At 40.8% G+C, this 24,431-nt stretch overlaps 1 protein-coding gene across 2 annotated transcripts in view; it reads left to right on the top strand.

The window, feature by feature from the left end:
• Window positions 1-24,431, top strand: part of MRPS35 (mitochondrial ribosomal protein S35) — a 39,255-nt gene that overhangs the window by 12,819 nt on the left and 2,005 nt on the right. For both annotated transcript variants that reach the window (XM_075551929.1, XM_075551930.1), the window contains exons 4-7: window positions 410-470; window positions 3,169-3,308; window positions 12,150-12,259; window positions 14,327-14,396. In XM_075551929.1, coding sequence (XP_075408044.1) covers window positions 410-470; window positions 3,169-3,308; window positions 12,150-12,259; window positions 14,327-14,396 — 381 coding nt within the window. The remainder of the gene's footprint in view (window positions 1-409; window positions 471-3,168; window positions 3,309-12,149; window positions 12,260-14,326; window positions 14,397-24,431) is intronic.

Genomic DNA, 24,431 nt, shown 5'->3' with positions numbered 1-24,431 from the left:
TAGAAGATCCATTGCCATCAAGTTGATTCTGGCCCATAGGAAGCACATGGGCCAGGGTAGAAAAGCCCTATAAGATTTCACAGGCTGTCATTCTACGGAAGCCACTGCCACCTCTTTCTCCCATTGAGTGGCTACTGGATTCAGACTGCTCGCCTTTCATTAAGTGGCCCAGTGCTTGACCACTGCACCACCAGGGCTCCTTCGTAAGTCACAGATCGCATCATTTCTGTCTCAAGGAGTTTATTTCTTTAATGCATACTTCCATTGCATATATAATTGATACTGTAAAAGACAATCAGATGTGTGTAACAATGTTTGGTGGACCTTTGATGGGCCTTTATAAGAAAATAATATTTGTTGTGTTTTTAAGGTACTAGGTAGATTTACCATTTAAATTTCTCTGTTTCAGATCCCCAACTTTCTGCATTTGACACCTGTAGCAATCAAAAAGCACTGTGAAGCTCTTAAAGGTAAGTAATTGTTTTCTTCTATAAACTTAACATTGACTTTGAGCATAAAATGAAGACTCGCAGTTCTGATATACTTGTAAAGGGATCACAGCTTTCTATTCTGAGTGAGTCATTGTCTTTTTCATTTGTTTCTTTTAAGAAGAATGTACATCTTTCTTCAGTAAATTGTTAGATGTCGAGCCTGCACATTGTTTGCAGACCTCCCTTGTTAGGTGCTGTTGAGTGGTTCCGACTCACCGAGATTCCATGTACATCAAGGCGAAGCCTGCCTGGTCTGGTGCCATCCTCACCATCTGGCTAAGCCTGAGTCCATCTTTGCCGCCATTGTATCAGCCCATCTCCCTGAGAGTCTAACTCATTTTCACTCACCTTCCCCTTTACCAGGCAGGATGTCCTTCTCCAGTGACTGGCCCCTCCTGATAAAGTATCCAAAGTATGTGAAACTGAGTGTCAGCATCCTTGCTTCTAAGAGGCTTTCCGATTTACCTCTTCCTGGACAGACTTGTTTATTATAATAGTTCATGATATATTCAGTCTTCTCTGCCAACATAATAATTCAAATGCATCTCACTTATTTTGCATAAGTGAGAAATTGTAAAATACATTGCGTGAGTCAAATGCACCTTCAGAATGACATCTTTGTAGATCACACTACAAGGTGCTACAACAAATAGAACCACATTATAATCCATGCTCAGCGATATTTTAAGATCTTACTGATGAGCTGTAAGAACCACATACATTAAAAAGACAGAAGAAAATATTTGCAGAATTATTTCCAACCAGATATAAATCAAACTGATTGTGCCTAGAATTAAACTAACACTGACTAGAAACTGGTTGGGTTTTCTTTTTGAAATATTCTAAAATACTCTGTAGTTTTTTCATTTGAAAGGCTTTGGGGCAAGATACCCAAAAGAATAGCATTGTATTTTACAGTATTTAAGGGTGTATTTTAAACATTTATTTTGCCTTTATACTTCTGTCAGCCTTAGGATTTAAATATCTTTTAAATAACTCAAAGACTTTTCACATACTTGTCCTCAATTTTCTTTTCAAAGTAGGTCAGTTCAAATTTTATATCTGACTTACAGATGGAAAATTTGAAGCTCAGGAAAGTTAAGTAATTTACCAAAACTTTAATAATCACTGGCAGAAGTTAATAAAAACTGAGGTCTTCCAGAGTCTAGTCTGTGACTACCTATCAGAGGAGTAAAGGCTAGTAGTGGTCTATTAATGTACTCTCTAGATATATAATTAGATAATTTAATGAGAAAACTATAATTATCCTTTGGTGATTGAAGTGACAACCCAAAACTGGAGTGGGTGGGGGGAATTCATTGTAAACCCAAAAGTTTAGAAAACTTTCCAACCAGTTTCTCTTTTGGCTGTGGTGCAGCTTATAGTGCAAGATGCAGGAATTAGCCCAGAGTGAGAATGAAACTCAACCCCAGGAATCTTGCTCTGCCCATTTTAAATGTCAGAATGCTCTTAATTGAAAAGATACGTCTTTCCCCGCAAAGTGACTGCATATTGATCTCTTAAGCAGGATGTTTAGGGAATGGTGTTAGTGATACTTAATTTGATAACATGTGTTTGATCCCAGCCGCAGAGTCTCTAACTCAAAATGACATTTTGCTGACTGTTTTTAAAAGCTAAGTATAATACCTACTGTAGGAAAATGGGTAGCTCCGGGAAAGATGGTTGGCAGTGCAGTTGTTCACCGTCACTTAGATCTCCACCTAGAAGGGCTCCCACATCACCCTTGCCTGCATCCAGGCTTTCGTGGAGGAAGTTCGAGTCCATGAGGGCTGATGTGTTTGGCCTAAGTATTGTTTGGTCAGTTACTTTTAGCTGGTTTTGGAGTGAGACTACTTAAGAAGTGAGATATCTACTGAAGGGAAATTGATAGTATAAAGAATTTTCTCCCCATCCTGAGGATTCTCTACCACCTAACTTGCTAAGAATACTGCAAGATGGTACCAACCTACTGATACTTGCAACCTACTGATACTTGATACCTTTTGTTCTTGAAATTGTACTCCCCCAGTAGTGCTAAACAGACTCAGCCCCGCCTCCTCCCTCAGTTAATTCTCTCACCTACTGTTGCTGTGTAATCCCATTGACACAGAAGTTACAGAAGCATAAGTTACTGTAAGAACTCCTCCGCTTGGTAGCCTACTTCAGTTGGGGTTTTATTCAGCTTCACTTCTGGAGGATTATTGATCACACCTTGGTCCCCTCTGTGAGCTCTTTCAAAGTTCCTTTCAGTTCCTTTCCATTGTCTATAGTAAACTTCATTTACAAATGAATTAATAGTTTCTCTTGTGTCAGAAACACTAGGCACTATTCACTCTCTACTTTATGTTGGGGAACATGAATTCACTTATACCCTTATAGATATATACAGAGTTGTAAAAGATCCTGGGAAACCACAATTCCTTTTGAATTCAATTTCCCTTCCCCATCAAATTTGAAATGTCCCCAGTATCCCTTGATAAAGACCTCGTGGGAATCTGCTGAAGAAGATAGATGAGGGCTGGTGATGTGTATGTTAAATGATGAGGAGGAGCTGTCCTTTGATGTCATGTAACCTGACAGTAATCTCTCTCTATACTTTGGTTTTGTCCGAGAGCATACATCACAATGAGAATTTACTTGCTCAGCTGTAATTGCGATCCCTTGTTTAACCTGTCAGATTTCTGTACCGAGTGGCCAGCGGCACTAGACAGTGATGAGAAGTGTGAGAAGCATTTCCCAATCGAAATTGACACCGCTGACTACGTCTCATCAGGACCGTCAATTCGAAACCCAAAAGCACGAGTAGTGACCTTACGGGTAAGAGGGATTAAAAAATAGATGGATCATCATAATTCATATCTCATGATTGCATTTTTGTTTAATTATGACTAAGGTATATCTGGTGTAGACAAATCAGAGAATAAAAACTATTTTAAAACCTACAATAGAACTGCCTACTATTTTACCACTCACAAATAACCCTTATTGACTACAGGAGCTTGTCATAGTATTTTTACAGCCAGTCTTTGTAGTTATTAAGGGAATGAGACTGTTTTTGTTTGGTCATCTGCTTTCCCTCCCCCTTATTTTCCAAAATGTGAATATTCTTTTTACTGGCTACACAGAGTAACATAAATGAGGATGTGTTGTATGCAGCAGCAAGGCTTGATCCTGGGGTTATGTCTTAGTTTCTTAGACCTGCTGTAACAGAAATACCACCAGTGGCTAGCTTTAATAACAGACTTTTGGAGGGGCAGGCACCCAAAAAAACCTGGATTTTTTTTTTCAAAGCTATGTATTTAAAAAAAATTTTTTTTAACTAAATAACCTTATCACCTTCAAAGTACTCTCCATTACACTTAATACATTTGTTAAGTCTGTGATTCCATTCTTGGAAACATTTTCAAACTCATTTGGGAGGCTGACAGCACCTCCCTCGTTTGTTTTTTTTTCTTTACCTCTTTTACATAGTCAAATTGCTGTCCTTTCATGTCCCTCTTCATTCGTGGAAGTCTCACAGAGCGAGGTCAGGTGAATAAGGCGTGTGGGGCAAGAGAGGCATGCTGGGTATTTTTTGTTGTTGCCAAAAACTGGCACACTGAGATGGCTGCATGAGCAGGTGCATTGTGGTGGGAGAACTATTCCCACCTCTGCCACAAATCAGGCCTTTTTTGGGTACACACTGTTATGTTATCTTTTCAAAACTTCTAAACAGAAAATTTGATTAATAGTCTCACCTGGTGGAATAAACTCTAAATGCACTACGAGTTGATATTTTTGTCCAACTTTGAGGAAGTCGATGGACGTCAGAATGTGGTTTGTCATTAGTTGACATTTCACCTCTTTTGAAATGAGAAAGTCACTTGTATAATTAGTGCTGTCCTCGTAAGCTGTGTTCAACATCCCAACAGTGTCTGTGGCATTTTTCCCAACCAGGAAACAAAATTTCACAGCTACACACTGTTTTCTTAAGTCTGCCATCACAAGACAACAAGGTTCGAGCAAAACTGCTTTCATGAAAAAATTCACTGTGTCCAGGCAACCTTCCTAGGCGACGCCACTGGGTGCACTAACTGAGAATTAGTTGCTGGATGCTCAAGTGCATACTACAAAAGCTCCTCCACACCCAGCGTCATTCTGGTTTGGGGGGTACCCCTCATATTTCCTCATAGTTTTATGAGACTGGAAGTCTGAATTCGGGGTACTAACTCTAGGGGAAGGCTCTTATCTCTTCAGCTTATGTTCCTCAGCTCCTTAGCACTCTTCATGCTCCATGGGATCAGTCTTCTCTGATCTCTGCTTGCTTAACTGCTGTGCCTAATCCAGACTTTTTAAGACACACCCTCCATGGACAAGACCTTGTTAACATAACAAAACTATTCCCAAATGGAATTATATTAATAGGGGTTAGAATTCCAGCACATATTTTGGAGGTACACAGTTTAATTCATAATAGAGTATCTTCCCCAAAAAAAACAAAAAACCCACTGCCATTGAGGCATTGCCCACTCTTAGTGACCCTGTAGGGCAGGGTAGAACTGCCCCTGTGGGTTTCCGAGACTCACTCTTTACTGGAGTAGAAATCCCTCTTTCTCCTCAGAGCAGCTGTTCACTTTGAACTGTTGACCTTCCTATTAGCAGCCCAATGTGTAACCACTATTCCACCAGGGACCCTGTGATTGTAATGTTGATCAGTGTAAATAGAGTCCTTGCATTGAGGTTGTAGTAGAGGATTCAAATAATTCCATACCAAAACTGTAACATAATGCGTATTATGGGACATTATTTTTTTAAATCATCTACTTTACTAAAGAATGTTTCCTTAGAGGTTACTATTTGTGTATATACATAACAATTATGTTTCTAAGACAGCTTTCCTAAATGGATGACTGTTGTATCAAAGGGGTGAAGGTCTTCTCAAAGTTTTTTTTTATGATATTATAAGTTTTCTGCCGGAAATATGGAAAATAAACCACCAACAGAATGAAAACTACAGTTTTTCTCTACCCTCACTAACCCTAGATAATTATTACCTACCAAATTGTTAGACTAAGAGATTCATATTTATACTCTGCATGCCTTTGAATGCAAGCAAGATTGAGTATTTCTTCCTTTTCAAAATGCTTGTTTTTATCATTTGACCTTTTTGATGGTGTGCTAATTATTTGTGTGATTCTGTTTTTGCCTTTGAAGTAACAGTTTTAATGAAACATAGTTCACATACTAGTTTACAACACCAGGAATGCAGAGTAGAACCTGTTCGGTAGCGTTTCCAAGCCCGTGTCTCTTTAGAAACAGGTTGCCAGGCTTGTCTTCCGGGGCCCCTCAGTTGTGTTTCAGCCTTCCTTTTTACAGAAAGCCACTCCATAGCCCATCCTGAAAGCAGGAAGGGGTTTCAGTCCACCTGCATGAGGGTGAGGTAGCGACATAGATCATTTGGAATTCTTTTGAATGGTAGATTAGTCTGTTCTCCCCCATTCAAAAAGTTGATTCATATACTGGTTTATGTCATTATGAACTTTAAGTAATAATTCAATACTACACTAGTTATGTTTTTTGTTCAAATTATTCCGCTTTGGCTTGTGGGAGCTTTTTGGCTTCCCTGTCCTTTTGACATAAACCTAGACTTTAGGCTTGTTTGGGGTTTTTTAGCAATATTTTTATTGACATCTTACTCATTCCAGTGTAGTTCTGTTGTTCTATCCCATTGGGTGGGGCTATGCAATCCTCAGCTCTATCAACTCTCCTTTCCCCCCTTCCTCCCCGCCCCCTTCTCACTTCCCATGCCCTCAGGGACCCCTTACCTCCCGTCAGTTAGACTGGAGGTTTGAGCCCCCTCCTTTCTGGTCCTCCAGGCTCATCATGCATGCATTCTGCCCCAGCCATTTCTTCAAAGATCCCTGACTAAAACACCCTACTCGACCCCCTGTAATTGAATGGATCCCGACTTTTCCTTTTTATTGTGGTGGACTTTCTATAAGGTAGCATTTGCCATCGCAATCATTTTGACATGGACGACTAACTGGAATTCATAGCGCTCCCCGTGATGTGTGATCGTCACCACTATCCATTTCCAAGTGTGTCACCACCCTGACCAGGAACTCAGTTCCGCTTTGGCAGAGACCCCCTTCCCACCTCCCCCGTGCTGAGAAGCCTTAGTAAACTCACATCGCTGTGCCTTTGCCCATTCTGCATGTATTGCCTCTATTAAGTAGGATCATGTAATTTTATCTTTCTGTATCTGACTTATTTCACTCAACAAAATATTTCAAAGTGTATCCTTGTTGTTATATGTATCAAAACTTTCTTTGTTTAACAGCTAAAGAGTAGTCCATTGTGTGTGATTGTTGTTAAGTTCCATCTTGTCAGTTCTGACCCATAGCGACTCTGCGACAACAGAATGAAGCGCTGCATGGTCCTGCACTATTCTCACAATCATCCCTGTGCCCGCCTCCAGGAACTAGGTTCTCCTGACAATGTGTCCAAAGTATGTAAGATGAAGACTGGCCATTCTTGCTTCTCAGGAGCACTCTGGCTGTAAATCTTCCCAGACAGATGTGTTTGTCCTTGTTGCAGTCCATGCGACTGTCTCTATTCTCCAGCACCACAATGCAAATGTTATCGATTCTTCGATCATCCTTAATCAGTGTCCAACTTCCTTATGCATATGAGACCATGGAAAACACCATGGCTTGGGTCAGGCACTCCTAAGTCCTCAAGTAACATCTTTCCTTTCCAATACCCTTAAGAGGTTTTGTGCAGCAGATTTACCTAATACAACACACCTTGTGAGCTCTTGACTGCTGCTTCCATGGGCATCGATTGTGGATCCAACTAGGACAAAATCCTTGGTAACTTTATTTTCCCCATTTATGTTACCTATTGGTCCAGTTGTGAGCATTTTGGTCTTGACATGGGGTCAAAATCCTCAAATTCTCTTCACTTTGAGCAAGCAAGGTGTGTCATCTGCATATCTCAGGGTACTAATAAGCCTTCCTCCAATCCTGATGCCACATTTTTCTTTATATACTCCAGCTTCACTGATGATTTTCTCAGTATATAGAATGAATAAACATGGTGGGAAGATACACCCTGACACATATTTCCTGATTCGAAACCAGAACCTTGTTCTGTTCAAAAACTGCCCCGTGATCCCTGCACAAGTTCTGTATGAGCACAGTGGAGTGTTCTGGAATTCCCATTCTTCTCAAGGTGATCCACAGTTTATGTACGAGTTGTTGGTTTTGCAAAATTGTATCATGCAATCTCCAGCTTTGTTTCTATCACCAAGTCTACATTTTCCAACTACTGTTCCTCAGTTTCCAACTTTCACATTCCAATAGCCAATAACTTATCAATGCATCTTGGTTACATGACTGAAAACGTTGATAGAATTCATCAATTTCTTTATCCCTAACTTTAATAGTTGGTGCATAAATATGAATAACAGTTGTATTGATTGGATTTCCTTGAAGATGTTTAGATATAATCTTATAGGCAGCAATGTACTTGATTGATTTTGCAGTGTGGTTTTGGACAATAAATGCAATGCCATTCCTCTTGTGATATTCACAACATGATAAAGCATGTGATTTTCTGATTTAAAATGGCCAACACCAATCCATTTTAACTCACTATTACCAAGGATATCGATATCTATCCACTCCATATCATTGTTGTCCACTTCCCATTTTCCCCTACTTCACACATGCCAAATTCCCATCATTAGATTTTTGCAGCTGTTTCTCCTGACCTTGAGTCATGCCCCATGAGCAAATGAAGATCCCAAAGGCTTAACTCCCAAGGCTTCACCTACCATAAATACTGGAGTATAAGCCGAGTGGAAAATCAGCCAGGGCACCTAATTTTACCACAAACTGCATTAAAAATGTGCTGAAAAACTTGACTTATACACGAGTGTATACAGAAGTTCACATCACCATTGCTGACTACTCAGAGAGAAATCATCTCCCCTTTGTGGCACCATCTCTGACAAAGTTCTGCTTCCATTTCTGAGGCCTTCGGTATCTGACAATGTTTTAAAGCCTTGTGTAAGGTTTTCAGTGGCTGTTTACTCCAAAGTGGGGACCCAAGTCCTTCTTCATTGTCTGTTCTTAGTCTGGAAGCTCCACTGAAACCTGTTTACTTTGGGTGTCCCTGATGACATTTCAAATACCAGTGACATGGCTTCCACACCAAAACACAAATCAGCATAATACGACAGACTAACAGACAAATGGGGTGTGTATATGTGTTATATTTTATTTATTGGTTTACTTGTTCATGGACACTTGGTTTATCTTCACCTTTTGTTTATTGTAAATGCTATAATGAACAGTGGTGAACAAATGTCTGCTTGAATTTCTCTTTTCTAGTATTTCATTGTCAAAAGGTGCCCTTTTAGCGGGTACAGTATTAGTATAAATAATATTGCTACTACCTTTTTTCTCAAATATTTTTCTCTTTAATCGAAATAATATTGTTGCAGCAATCAAGTATTGTTAAAAATTATTTAGAAATAGTCAATGTACTTAATTCAGAAAAGGTGAATTAAAATTTCCTTTTTTTAAAATTCCCTTTTTTAAAAAAAATACTATTTTACTGTTTTCAGCAGAAGCTTACAAAGCAAATTCTGTTCCCATTCAACAAATTCTACATTACTACTTCATTAGAGATGATTATATGGTTCTTATCCTTTGACTTACCATGGTTTTCTTGATACTCAAAAGCATATCAAGGATTTAAAATAACTTATATTTGTTTAGGATTTTAAAGGTGCCTTCTTATAAGTTTTGTTTATTTATGACAAAATCCTGTGAGCCAAGTGATCCTTTCCATTTAAATGAGGAAATGGCGTCTTGGGAGGTCATATGATTTATGTAAGGTCACATAGTTGACTTCTGACCTATCTAGAAGTAAACCCAATTCTGAATGAAATGCCCTGCCACCATTTGGCACATTATATACTTCATAATTGTACATTTGAAAACACACACATGTACAACCATGACCTCCTATGATTTCTCTTGTACAATATTGAGTCTGTGATACATAGCAGCCTGAAAAGAAGGTTAGGTATTTTGAATTTTGGAAAGGGAATGACAGTGGCTTGCACTTGAGGGTCAGATTCTTCGGGTTGAAGACGTGAATTTTGCTGGGCCATGGAGTGCTAGCAGATGGCCTGAGTGCACCATATGGCTGTTTCCAAAATATTTATGAACATTAAAATGTTCTGTGGAAGGGAAAGAGGGACCAGACTTCAACCCAGTGTCCAAGGTGTGAACGTAACATTCTGCCGTGGAGTAGGGAACCAGAGCGGTCTGGGGGGCTGGCCCCAGTACCAAATACTAATTGTATGCCTGTCCCTCCCCCCAGAAGAATTTATTTCAAAGGACTACATTGAATCTGCAGCTCCGGGAGAGGGAGAGATCCATATCTGATCGGAGCACACGGGAGTAGATGAAGGGGGAGTAGGAGAGAGTGGAGCACATCCTGGCTCACCAGGCCTTGAGGACGATGACTCCAATTAGAGCAGCCAGTCCACAGAGAGGACCACATGGCCAGCCCCACTATGAGACATGATGCCCCTCACTGACCCATGGCCCTGCAGGGGACCTCACCGGAGACACAGTGTGGGAATTGCGCCCGATCTGATCCCGCCACACCAAGGCAAAGCACTGGGAAGTGCAGCAGGACAGCAAGGGAATGGAGAGTCAAGGTCCCCAGGGAATGCTGAAGGTGGACTTTGGGCCAGGGTGTGGTGCCCCAACAGACTGGACTGGAAAACACTCTTAAAGGCCAACAAACGATCCTTAAACTAACTACAAGCTTTTCTTTCTTGTATTTTGTTTGGTTCTTTGTCAGTGGTTTGCTTTGTTGTATACTGTTGCTTGGTTTTGCTCTGTCTTCTTGTTTTTGTGCATGTTATTATCGCAGCAGGTCTGTCTAACTAAGATAGACTGGATAAACAATCTGGAGGAGAAAACAAGGAGACTGACAGTTCCGGGGAGACATGGGATAGTGGGAGGTATGGGGAAAGGAAGTGGTGTTAACAAACCCAGTGACAAGGGAACAACAAGTGATCCAAATTGGTGGTGAGGTGGGTGTGGGAGACCTGGTAGGACATGATCAAGGGTAATGTAACCAAGAGGAGTTGCTGAAACCCAGGTGGGGACTGAACGTGATAGTGGGACAAGAGGAAATTAAAAGGAAATAGAGGAAAAAGCTGGGAGGCAAAGGGCATTTATATAGGTAAAGACATGTATATATGCAAATATATTTATGAGGATGGGGAAATAGATGTATGTGCCTATATTTATATGTTTAGTATTGTAGCAGAAGGATATTGGGCTTCCGCTCAAGGACTCCCTCAATATAAGAATACTTTCTTCTATTGAATTGGCATTCTATGATGCTCATCTTCTCAACACAACCACTGAAGACAAAAGCCGGTGCATTAGCAAATGTGGTGAAGAAAGCTGGTGGTGCCTGGCTATCAAAAGATATAGCCTCTGGGGTCTTAAAAGCTTGAGGTTAAATAAGCGGCCATCTAGCTCAGAAGCAACAAAGCCCACATGGAAGAACATACTAGCCTGTGTGATCACGAGGTGCTGAAGGGATCAGTTATCAGGCATCAAAGAACAAAAAATCATATCATTAGGTATACACTTCCATGATACGATCGCTGAAGACAAATGGGTTCATTAGCAAATGTGGAGAAGAAAGCTGAGGGTGCCCGGCTATCAAAAGGTATAGAATCTGGGGTCTTAAAGGCTTGAAGGTAAACAAGTGGCCATCTAGCTCAGAAGCAACAAAGCCCACATGGAAGAAGCACACCAGCCTGTGAGATCACGAGGTATAGAAGGGATCAGGTATAAAGTATTATCAGAACAAAATTGTGGGGGGATGCAGAGTGGAGACCCAAAGCCCATTTATCGGCCACTGGAGATCCCCTTGCAGAGGGGCCTAGGGGAGGAGACAAGCCAGTCAAGGTGCAATGTAGCAATGATGAAAAATACAACTTTCCTCTAGTTCCGAAATGCTTCCTTCTCTCCCCCCACTATCATGATCCCAATTCTACCTTGCAAGTCTGACTAGACCAGAGGATGGACACTGATACAAATGGAAATTGAAAGCACAGGGGATCCAGGGCGGATGATATAAATTATCAAGCGTTCATGAGGGAGAGGGGATTGCAGAGGGAGGGGTAAAAATGAGGACCTGATGCCAGGGGCTTAAGTGCAGAGCAAATGTTTTGAGAATGATGAGGGCAATGAATGTACAGATGTGCTTTACACAATTGATGTATGTATGGATTGTGATAAGAGTTGTATGAGCCCCTAATAAAATGATTTTTTTAAAAAGAAAACCAAACGGAAAAAAATGTTCTGTGAAAGTCAATTTTAAAGCAGTTTTGGTACTAAGAATTAGCTTTGTCATTTCCTTTTTTGTAATCCATTTGTTAAATAAAAAACCTAACTCTTCAAAATGGTACTTTTTTCCCCCAAAATGGTATATTTTTAATGTATTTTAAAATTTCATTGTCAAAAGTTACTCTTTTAGTGGATACAGTGTTAATATAAATAATATTGCTACTGCCTTTTAAATAAAGTATATAAAGGTGTTTTTCCTCAGATATTTTGCTCTTTAATTTTCCAGGTTAAACTTTCCAGTCTCAATTTAGATGATCATGCAAAGAAGAAACTTATTAAGCTTGTCGGAGAGCGATACTGCAAGGCCACAGATGTGCTCACCATCAAGACAGATCGGTAAAGAAGGCGCCGCAGATTGGCTGCATGTGTGGTTTTGTTCTTCCGTCTGTGGTAATCAGTCCTTTTAAAAGATAGTGCGTGGAAGATGTAGTCTACTTGGCAGATGAGAGCAGTTGTGTGACTCATGTTTTCGTACTGTCCTGAGCTTGTTGGCTGCTGGTGTGCTGTCTGAGTGTGAAGAGGCTTGCCTGGGTAAGCTATTGTTAGGGAAGGTAGTAGGAGAAGACAAAAGGTCAATTTGGTAATGAGTCATGCTTAAACGCTTTTTTAAAAGGCAAACTCTAGGGGGATTTGTTTTAAAAAGGGCATGGAAAAGTGAAATTTTGAGGTGACAGGATTTTTCATGTGCTTTTTGAAGTTCCTTCATTTGTGGAGAATTTATTTTTCAGAATTGAAATTATTAAATATTATGTAGAAATTAATTTATCAAAGCATCTTTACAAATAAGCAGAATTTCCGAACCAGGTAGGAGTTCTTAAAAGTAACATTAAGTTTGTCTTATAGATACAATAAATTAGGTCATTTGCATTTGGGACAAAAACGGGTTGTGGTATGTTTTTAATCAGTGATTATTTTCTTTGTAGAATCAGATCTTGTTTCTGTTTTATGCATGCCATAATATCTAAATGTTCCATAGGGGTCGCAACCCACAGGTTGAAAACTGCTGCTTTAGAGAAAGAGCAAGCTATTGTTTTTTAAATCATTTTATTTGGAGCTCGTATAACTCTTATCACAATCCATACATCCATCCATTGTGTCAAATACTTTTGTACATTTGTTGCCCTCATCATCCTCAACACATTTGCTTTCTACTTGAGCCCTTGGTATCAGCTCCTCATTTTTTCACCTCTCTCCCCACTCCCTGCTCCCTCATGAATCCTTGATAATTTATAAATTATTATTTTGTCATGTCTTACACTGTCCGATGTCTCCCTTCACCCACTTTTCTGTTGTCCAATCCCCGGGAGGAGGTCATATGTAGATCCTTGTAATAGGTTCCCCCTTTCTACCCCACCTTCCCTCCACCCTCCCTGTATCGCCACTCTCACCACTGATCCTGAAGGGATCATCTGTCCTGGATTCCCTGTGTTTCCAGTTCCTATCTGTACCAGTGTACATGCTCTGGTCTAGCTGGATTTGTAAGGTAGAATTGAGATCATGATAGTTGGGTGGGGGGGGAGCATTTAGGAACTAGAGGAAAGTTGTGTGTTTCATCGTTGCTACACTGCACCTGACTGGTTCATCTCCTCCCCATGAGCCTTTTCTAAGGGAGTGTCCAATTAGAGCAAGATAACATTGTCTCCTCTTTCCCTTTGCTCCTCTCGGTTTCAGAGCATTGGCATTGTCAACACCAGATTTTAAATCATGATTTTTAGAGGTAGCAAAATGTAGCAGGACACATGCATATATGTCCACAGGAAACAAAAGCATAGAAACAAAAATGTTGGAAACTATGGTTTTAGATTATTACCTTATGGGGGGAAAAGATTTTAATTTTATTAGTTATATTTTCATTTACTGTCTTTAGAAAACATAAGATAATGTTGAACTTAAAAAAATAACTTCAAATTCTTGTTTCAAATTCTGCTAGTATCATAATGTTAGTATATGCAAGTATAAAAGTGAACAAATACTGTATGGTAATGCGCCTTATAGTAAATGACTGTAGAATAAACAGAAACTTTAACATAGTCCCAGAAGTACTGTTAGCGCCATTTGTCACATCATGATTGATTTCTAAATTTGAAGAAATTTAAAATAATTGTTTACTTTTCTATATTAGCTTGTTAAAATATGCTATTTATTAAGCTTATTTCTGTAGAAGCTCTACTGAATAGGAGAGCATCTGTTTTACCAACAGTACAGCATCCTATAGTGCCACTGTGCATGAAAATAATGCCACTTTAAGTATCCTCAGTGTGTGGTGCATACTCTTCCAAGGGTTTAGTCTTGTTCAAGCAAACAGGAATGTTTGATAATAAGTTACCTTCTATATTAAGTATACTGGATATTTTGCAAATAACTATCTATTTAATTTTGACTCACTCTCTTTCTCTCTTTAAGGTGCCCTTTAAAGCGGCAGAATTATGATTATGCAATGTACCTGCTAACGGTTTTATACCATGAATCTTGGGTAAGTTATTGTATGTGAGTGGCAAGTTGAGTGTTTTATGAGCTACCACATATAAACTAAGCATATCTGATAACACGAACGTTCCTTCTTTTTGCTGATATTGATCTTGAGATAGAGGGCTTTACAAACATCAAATGACAAATAAAATTCAGAGCTTGGGATTTGAAGTGCATAATTCTGTTTTGAACTTTGCTATTTAGTCTTTTGTTTGGCTGGGAAGTTGTCAATGTTATGGAAGAGTAATCATCTCTAGATAACTTGAGAATTTAAAATTTACCTTGTTACCTAAATAAACTACAGAACAAACTCAAGAAACTTGGTACAAAGATAATTTACTTAAAAAAAATTTTAACAAATCATTTTATAGGGCTGTTAACATTTCTTATATCTATTGTGTCGAGCACATTTTTTTTTTCTACTTCAGCCCTTGGTGTCACCTCTTGATTTTTTCCTCCCTCCCCCAGGTACAAAAGTATTTTAAACCTTGGTGACCAGGAGCCCTGGTAGCTTAGTAGATTATTGGTTGGGCTGTAAATTACAAGGTCAGCAGTTTGAAACCACTAGCTGCTCTGTGGGAGAAAGACAAGGTTTTCTGCTCTTTTAAAGACTGACTGTCTCGGAACCCACAGAGACAATTCTGCCCTGTTCTACAAGGTCACTCTGAGTCAGAATACACTCTGTGGCAGGGAACTTGGTTGTTTTTTAGCCTTTGGTATTTTTTACTTACTAGGGACAAGCAATTGTTTAAATCAGGGGTAGGGAACCTTTTTACTGTCAAGGGCCTTTTGAGTATAATATGATTCACCCTCCACACTAGTCAAACATTTAATTAATACTTCCATAATGTGATGGCTGGAACTGCTTGTCTACGGCCCGCAGGCCAGGCATTCCCCACCCCTGGTTTCAATAGTGTTACAATTTCATATGTCTGATGCGTTTATATTTTCAAAGAGTAGTTATAAGTGCTTTAGCTATGCTTGAGCATCAAGTCGCCTTATTTAAAGCTGGTAGCTAATATGCTTACCAAAACCAGAGCCACCGCCATCAAGTTTGTCCTGATTCATAGCAACTCTGTGTGGGGTTTCTGAGATTCTGATTGTCTTTGGGAACAGGCAGCCATATCTTTCTCTCAAGGAGTGCCTGGTAGATTTGAACTGCCGACCTTATTGTGGTAAGAAGCCCCAAAATAACCCCATTTTAAGAATTATTTACTCATTTATTTATTACATTTTTATTAGGGGCTCATACAACTCTTATCACAATCCATACATATACAAACATCAACTGTATATAAAGCATATCCGTACATTCTTGGCCCTAATCATTTTCAAAGCATTTGCTCTCCACTTAAGCCCTTTGCATCAGGTCCTCTTTTTTTCCCCCTCCCTCCCCGCTCTCCCCTCCCTCAGGAGCCCTTGATAATTTATAGATTGTTATTTTGTCATATCTTGCCCTATCTAGAGTCTCCCTTCCCTCCTTCTCTGCCGTCCGTCTCCCAGGGAGGAGGTCACATGTGGATCCTTGTAATCAGTTCCCCCTTTCCAACCCACTCACCCTCCACTCTCCCAGTATCGCCCCTCACACCCCTGGTCCTGAAGGTATCATCCACCCTGGATTCCCTGTGCCTCCAGCTCCCATATGCACAAGTGTGCAACCTCTGCTCTATCCAGTCCTGCAAGGTAGAATTCAGATCATGGTAGTTGGGGGGAGGAAGCATCCAGGATCTGGGGGAAAGCTGTGCTCTTCATCGGTACTACATCGCACCCTGACTGACCCATCTCCTCTCCTAAACCCTTGTGTGAGGGGATCTCCAGTGGCTGACAAATGGGCTTTGGGTCTCTACTCTGCACTTCCCCCTTCATTCACTATGAGATATATATATATATATATATATATATACACACACACACACACACACACACACTTTTTTTTTTGCATGATGTCTTATACCTGGTCCCTTTGGCACCTCGTGATCGCACAGGCTGGTGTGCTTCTTCCTTGTGGGCTTTATTGCTTCTGAGCTAGATGGCCACTTGTTCACCTTCAAGCCTTTAAGACCCCAGACACTATCTCTTTTGATAGCGGGGCACCATCAGCTTTCTTTGCCACATTTACTTATGCACCCGTTTGTCTTCGGCGATCGTATCATGGAGGTGTGCAGCCAATGATAGGATTTTTCTTTGATGCCTGGTAACTGATCCCTTCGGGACCACGTGATCACACAGGCTGGTGTGGTCTTCCATGTGGGCTTTGTTGCTTCTGAGCTAGATGGCCGCTTGTTTATCTTCAAACCTTTAAGACCCCAGACACTTCTCTTTTGATAGCCGGGCACCATCAGCTTTCTTCACCACATTTACTTGTTCACCCGCTTTGGCTTCAGCAGTTGTGTTGGGAGGGTGAGCATCATAGAGTGCCAATTTAATAAACGAAAGTATTCATGCATTGAGGGAGTGCTTGAGTAGAGGCCCAAGGTCCTTCCGCCACCTTAATACTTAACCTATAAATATAGACACATAGATCTATTTCCCCATCCTCATATTTGCATGTATATGTCTTTGTCTAGACCTCTATAAATGCCCTTTGACTCCTAGCTCTTTCCTCCATCTCCCTTGACTTTCCTCCTGCCCTACTACCATGCTCTGTCCCCATCTGGGCTACAGCTATACCTCTTCTCTATGCAACCTTACCCTTGATCATTCCCTACCAGGCCTGCCACTCTTCCCCTCACTACCATTTTGGATCCCATGTTGTTCCCTTGTCCCTGTGTTGGTTAACACCACTTCCTTACGCCCCCACTTCCCCCTATCCCAAGTCCCCCCGGAACTGTCGGTCCCGTTGTTTTTCCTCCAGATAGTTCATCCAGCCTGTCTTATTTAGACAGACAAGAATATTTTTAAAATTACTTTTTAAAGTTTATTGCTTTGGGGGCTAGTCTGTGCTTCATATACAGAGGGCTAAATAACATTTCACAGTAGCTCGCTACTAGACGATGGAAGTAGCTTTCTAGAGGACTCGGCATTGTTCTTTAGATATTCAAAGCATCTCATGTGGGAGAGGAATTAGAGTTTTTAAAAATAATAATAACTGTTTGGGATATAACCAAAGATAGAAGTGGGCTACTTTGATAGGAAAATAACAGGAATACATAGTTGGTTTCTGGAACCTCATTCCATCCCTGAGCTGTTCCAATTTTATGAATACATATAGACAACTCAGTATTTCATTGACATTAATAATATTACAAGTGCATGAGAGGAAAGTGAGGAAAATAAAACTTTTTTGCAAAGAACAAAAGGTAGCCGGGAGCGCTTGTCTTAAGAGGTTTCTTTTTTTTTTTTAATTGGAGGCTTGTATAACTCTGACCACAATGCATACATATATCCAATGTGTCAAGCAAATTTGTACATTTGTTGCCATCATCATTCTCAAAACATTTGCTTTCTACTTGAGCCCTTGGTATCAGCTCCTCATTTTCCCCTCCATCCTCGCCCCCCTCCCTCTTGAACCATTGATCATTTAAAAATTAGTATTTTGTCATGTCTTACACTGTCCGACATCTCACTTTATCCTCTTTTCAGTTGTCCGTCCCCCAGGGAGGAGGTTATCGGTAGATAGATCCTTGTAATCGGTTCTCCCTTTCTACACCACCTCCCGGTATAGCCACTCTCACCACTGGTCCTGAAGGGATCATCTACCCTGGATTCCTTGTGTTTCCAGTTCCTATCTGCACCAGTGTACATCCTCCGGCTTAGCCAGACTTGCAAGGTAGAATTAGGATCATGATAGTTGAGGGGAGGAAGCATATAAGAACTAGAATGTTTCAGGTTTCTTATTATCATAATTTACCTGGAATTTTAGTTTCCAGCTTCAGGAACAACAACATAATAACAGTTGAGCTTCCTGTCCTGTCAGTTTGCTTTAGAAATCCCTTTGGCTTCTTTGGGCCATTAAGTTCCTTTCTGAACCAGCAATGTTAAATAAACTGCAGCTGTATAGCTGCATCTTAAAGGATTAATACCAAATCATAAAAGCGAACCAGGAGTACGTAAATTCTATGTAGGTTGACTTCCTGAATTCTGTGGCTCCATGACGTGGAGCCCAACCCAGCGTGTAGTCTGGATTCTAGCAACAAGCCCTGCCTTTGATCTCCTGTCCTGAGCAGATACAATTCAAGAATGCCCGTACTAAACTTGGCTCTTGTTCCTTTTGTGGAAACAAATACAGTTGGAGAAGTTAGGAGAATGCGATGAGCCGTGAAAGTTCGCAGAGCTACTAGAACAGAATTTTTATTGAAGTGAAATGCTTGGTCCTTCATCCGCATGGAATTCATACTTGAAATTTCTGTTACTACCTGATATTTAATCAGACATTTAAAGACCCTCCCTTTTAACCCATTGCTGTATTTTACTTTTTTAAAGTGTAATTTGCACAGCAAAATACACCAATCCAAGAGCTTCCCTACATACTATTTAGTGACTGATGACAGTCTTCAAGTTGTGTAACTGCTTCACCCTCTTTTTCTGAATTGCCCCTCTAGCATTCGCACAGACTTACCACCCTCTAAGGTTCTATCTGCGCTGTCAATTTGATGCCACATAGACGGTTCAGCACTGAAGGGGCCACTTTCCATGTTCAGTTGAAGGGGATCTTAGAGCCATAGTTGACAGGGTTTATCCGACTCGCACAGCTCCAGGAAGTCTGGAGGTCATGCGGATTTAAAATTCTTTTCTACATTTCCTCTCCTTTGACCAGGATTCTTTGGAATATTTGATCAAAATATGTGAACTGGTAGCCGAGCACCATCTAGATGTGGTATTGTGACAAAGAAGGAGCCGGGTGGCCACACTTTGCATATCCTCCTCTTTTTCCTGACTGTCCTGTTTCCTCTGCTCTGCCACACACAGAGTGCTTACCGAACAGCTTTGTAGGGCTGTTTGCAAGCTTTTGAAGCCCCGGCAGTAAGCATGAAGCAAGGAAGTCTCGGCTTTTTATAGGCCATGCTGTGGTGCGTCTAAGGAGTCCAGGGCTGCAGTGGCTACTAAGATTTTTGCCGATCATCGGCACCTCTCCCTAGGAAAAAGGCAGAAATTTGGTGTGGCAGGAGTATCTGGACCGAGGAAATTGGACTGAAAAAAACAGCCAGAACCAGACTGTGAAGCACATGTTCATAGGTGATTTGCAGTGTGGATCATAGAGCTATGTAGCATTTCAGTATGTGCTTGGCATGCACCCGTAGAGAGCATGCTTTTGCTAGAAATGGCCAAGGCTGACCGACGGCCTGGAGGTGAAAGGGCGTTGTTGGAGGTGGGGGCTAATACGTTAGGAGAACGCTGTAGTACTGGAAACGGAGGGGGCTTTCTTTTTTAAGTGCTTTAAAATACTATGATGCTTTGGTTTTGTTTTTAACAAAGGCAGTTATTGTGGCCATTCATTTTAAATTAGTTAAAATTTGAAGATCCAGAATAAAAATAATTACTATAACCTCTTCATTTTAAAGGTGCAGTTAGAAATTGAAAAGGAAGCTTAAATGTGAACTTAAAGGAGAGGGCCAGTATTTGCTCAAAGTCACAAAATTAATTTGTAGGATTCAGACCCTAACTGCAGACTCAAAAGATCCATGTTCTTCCCAAGGTGCCACGTTGAACTCTGACTTCCATTGTAAGACATTACGGAGGTAAAGGGATTAAGTCAAGCATAGTAATTTAGCTGCTAGTCTATTTTCTTCTCAAAGTTAACCTTTATTGAAAGTGCATCTCCCTCTATAACCTGTTTAAGTGAGGGGAGGCGGTCACTTGCACCAAATTCACCTGTGGCACATTGAAACCTACAGCTGTTCAGGCTGGACTGAATCATATCTCCGGCATCCAGAGGCCCAGGCTTGTGGAGGTTTACACGACCCATAGGCGGTTCTGATGCTAATCCCTGCTTGTGAATAATTTCTTCAGTGTTTAAGTGTTGTTAATAAGGGAATTGGTTTGTAAGGTTCGCACGTACCTTTTAAGAGAGTTTTTGTACACGTGTTTAGTGCCAAAGCTAAGGGCCTGAGGGGGGAATTAGAGGGGTGACAATATGGAGGGTTCTGTCTATTCTTTAGGCATAGAGTTTGACTTGACATTGAAGATGACCGGCAGCTGTCGTAGACTCTTGGGGATGGTGGTACTTCTCAGGTCTCATTGCCTTCAGGCAAGACCTTGCTTTGCCACGGATACTCAGACTTGACCCTGTACCTAAAACCTTTGAGAAAAGGTCATGTTCTTCCTCACTGAGTAGCTCAAATCATAGACCTAAAGAGGTGTAACTTAAAAAAATATATTATTAATTGAGAGTTAATACATTTATCATTCCATAGTTCAATCTTGTCAAGCAGACATGTCCAATTGCTACCACAATCAGTTTCCAGACTTTCTTTGTTTTACCTGGACTCTTTGATGTCGTTTCCCTTTATACCCCTCCCCCCACGACTGTAACACCCCACCCTTTATTCTACTTGTGTTCCTATAGGTTCATTAATCCTGTGTTTCATACACCAAAGCAAAAACATATAACACAACTTTATGTGAGTGACCTCCAATGCCATACACCTCCAAGATACACTCTAATATGAGCAAATGACAACAAAACAATAATACAGAAAATGTTGAAATCAGATCAGGTCCAGGGTGCACCCCTCCCCGCTAACTGCCAAGTCCTCTTTCCAGGTTGCTCTACGTACAGGTTACAGGGGCTCCTGCTGCTCGTCTCCCCTGCTGCGGCCTTGGCCCCTTTCACCTGGGAACGCGAGAGCCGGCCAGTTGATTGCCCTGTCTCACCTTCTCCTCATTGCTATTAGAATGACAGCAAAACAGTTCTGGTTGTGTCGTATTTCTCCATACAACCCTTCAGTGACATGCTAAGCTGTCAGCATGTCAGTCCCAGCAATTGCTTCCCTTGGTGGCAGTTGCTCAGGAAAGCAGAGTTATGTAAGCTGCACCTCAGCTGTCATCAACGTGCTGTTTGTCCCGTAGCCTTGCACCTATTGCCTTTGTTATGTTCTTTCAAATCAGTCCATCTTGCAAATTCATGTGAGTCCTTTAAGACCCCTCCAGTATAAACTGTCTGAGATGTTTTATGCCTGTTGCCTTTTCCTCTCCCACCATTATCTCATGTTTTACCTTTTTTGTGTATCTCACTGGACTAAGAGATTACTGACGAGTAAGGACTGTCTGCTTCACTCATCTTTAAATGTCTCTCGCCTAGTGCTGTGTGGTACGCAAGGAGTGCTGGGTCTGGTATGCATGTCGCCTTCAGTTTGTAGTTACATTCTAACAATTTGATTGTTAGCCATTTCTGTAATACAGTACATACTTCATTTCTCTCTGTTTCCATTATTATTGTCTTTTATTAGTATTATCTATAAATCTGATGCTTATTTGTCCTTGGGGGTTGAAAACATGTAAACTTACAGGTATAATGTGTAATAACACATTGCTTACAATAAGATTTATTAACAAAAATTTAAAACGGGCAGTCATACGTAGTTGCTGTTCATTATAACTTGAATAAGTCATAAGTTGGGGGCTACTTGTATTAACATTCAGTAAACATTTTTAAACTTATCTGAATTGAATTTTAGGTTCCAGCTTTGGTAACTGACAGAATTACCAATTTTTTTCATCATGGATTTTCAATTTTTTTATGATTTTCAAATTACCATCAGATTTTTTTTAATAGGTAAACTGTTTTTTCCTCAGATAGCACAATGGCTTCCTTGTAATCATGAGAAGTGGAATATTACCATGATTCACATTCTAGGCAAAGGGCGTTGTAAGTAAAGTGGTAAGAGGTAACCAGGTTGTGTGTTCGGAGGAGATTTTTTTACCCCTTCTTTTACATCAGAACACTTTGGCCACTGCATTAATTGGCTGTTCATATGGTTTCCTGTGTGCTGATTGATGCTTACAAGAGGGAAAAGGTTCCATTGAGGTTAGTCTTTTTCTCTTTTGATGCTCTTTTACCATGTCCTTAGAACATGCTCTACCACTAGCAGGCAGTTTGGTTTGGGACAAGTTATTTGATTGCTCTGGGTTTCACTGTCTTCATCTGGGAATAGGCCAGGCCCTCTGCCTCATTGAGTTGTTGGAGTTCAGTAAATTCCTGAGCATCATGTTCTCAGAAGAGTGCCTGGCTCGTAGTAAGCCATCTAAGAACTGCTCAGCCCCATCACATGCGTGTCTCTCACGGTGGTCTTTTTTCAGTCTCTTAAATACACCAGGCTTTTCCTGCCTCAAGGCTTTATGGATGCTGAGTCCTTTCCTGGGCACAGACTATCTGCACCTAATCAAAGGCAGGTCTCTCACTAGGTTGGAAGTTCCAGGAGAACACCCTCCTGGCACAGTAGTAGTTGTGCACTCAGTAGTTAGGGAATGAACGAGTGAGTGAGTGAGTGAGTGAGTGAGTGAGTGAGTGAGTGAGCGAGCGAGCGAATAATTGAAGCAGCTGTAATTAAGCCTCAGGGCAGATTCTCCCATTACAGGCAAAGAAGAAAAGGCAGTTTTCCACAACTTTTTGAAGCCCTCTCATACAGAGAGAGATATATGAATTAAATTGTAAAAAAAGTTCATATTTAATGGTTGAAATATTAAAATAGTCTACAAATAACTGAACACTGCCTAAATGATGGTTTGAGTTTACTGGTGTTCTTTTGCCACCAGTGATTTGAGTGTTTAGGTATTTGTGCTTTAAAATGGATGCCTTCCCATTAGGGAAGGTGTCAGGGGTGAGGAGGAAAGAGTGGACTTGAGGCTGACCTGTGACTGGGGTGGCAATGAGGGCGAGGTCAGTGAGGGAGAAGAGAGGGTGGGGGGTAGGATGCAGGAGTGGGCATGGCTGAGGAGTGAGTGGTTGCATGCAGTCTGAAATGTGAACCCATCCCTCCCCCCAAAAAAATCAGAATGCAAAACAAAAAATAGATTAAAATTTTTTTTTAATTTAGTGTAATCTGACCACACCTTTAAGAAACAGAAACTCTTAACTGACTGCTTCAACACTGGGTTAGCCTGGATTCAAGATGGTAGATAAATTTAATTACAGCAGTGTCTTAGCAATGGACTTGGGAAGCATGAATGTCACCAGTATGGATCGGCTGCCCTTCAGTGGCAGACAGGTAAATAGATGGTTCTTCACCTTTCTACTTGTAGGTAATTTCCACCTTTACTGTGAAGATGTAGATAGAACTGCAGCCTACTGGTACCATCCTAGAACTCTGTTCTGCATTATCAGCGCTTGAGTATTAATCTGTCTCTCAGTTTTTTGTGTGATTTCGGTGAAAATGTATGTAGCACATTGATTTTTCATTCAAGAGTTCATGCACTTTTTCTGATGAATTTTTATGTTGGCCTCGTGGGGGTGGGGTGCACATTTGCGGCAGTCCCCTCCCTCATGCAGCAGCGCCCCTTCCTCCCTGTGCTCACTGCGGTGGCCGCCACCTTCACACGGGATGCTTGCCTGTTCCAGTGTGCTTCCCTTTACCTTTGGGTAACAGTCACAGAACGACCTGTTGCTTGAGGCCTTTAAATAACAATGAAACTTTCTGCTTAAACATCTTTATGTTTAAAAAGTAAACCAAAAAATGGCCATTTAAAATAGCATCGATATTTAAATTTTTTTAACTTCGAATATAGCATCCTGAAAAGACACTCATTTACAAACACGACTAAACCTTTTTGAGTGTAAAATGTCTAATTAGAATTTGTCATAGTTCTAAAAAAAATCTGTTTTAATCCACATAGAATAAATTTGTTTCACAAATTTCATCCTTTCTTTTTCCTTCATTCTTCCTGGGGATGTAAGTTATCGTGTGTATGCTAACAATGCTAAAGTTGGCCTATCTCCCCACCTGTTTCCTGCGCATCCTCTAATAATTGAGCCCGTTAGAGCATCAACATAGCTTAAGCAGAGAAGATAGAAGGGCAGGGGTTGCTGGCTCCCTGGAATAGGCCGAGCAGGAAGTAGGACATTGTTAGGCCCCTTGCTAGTCTCTGGGCTCTGTTAGCCAGC

This window comes from Tenrec ecaudatus, chromosome 6 (assembly GCF_050624435.1).
Source record: "Tenrec ecaudatus isolate mTenEca1 chromosome 6, mTenEca1.hap1, whole genome shotgun sequence".
Lineage (NCBI taxonomy): Eukaryota > Metazoa > Chordata > Mammalia > Afrosoricida > Tenrecidae > Tenrec > Tenrec ecaudatus.
The sequence above is the reverse complement of the archived record's forward strand: the minus strand, read 5'-3'. Positions and strand labels throughout refer to the sequence as shown.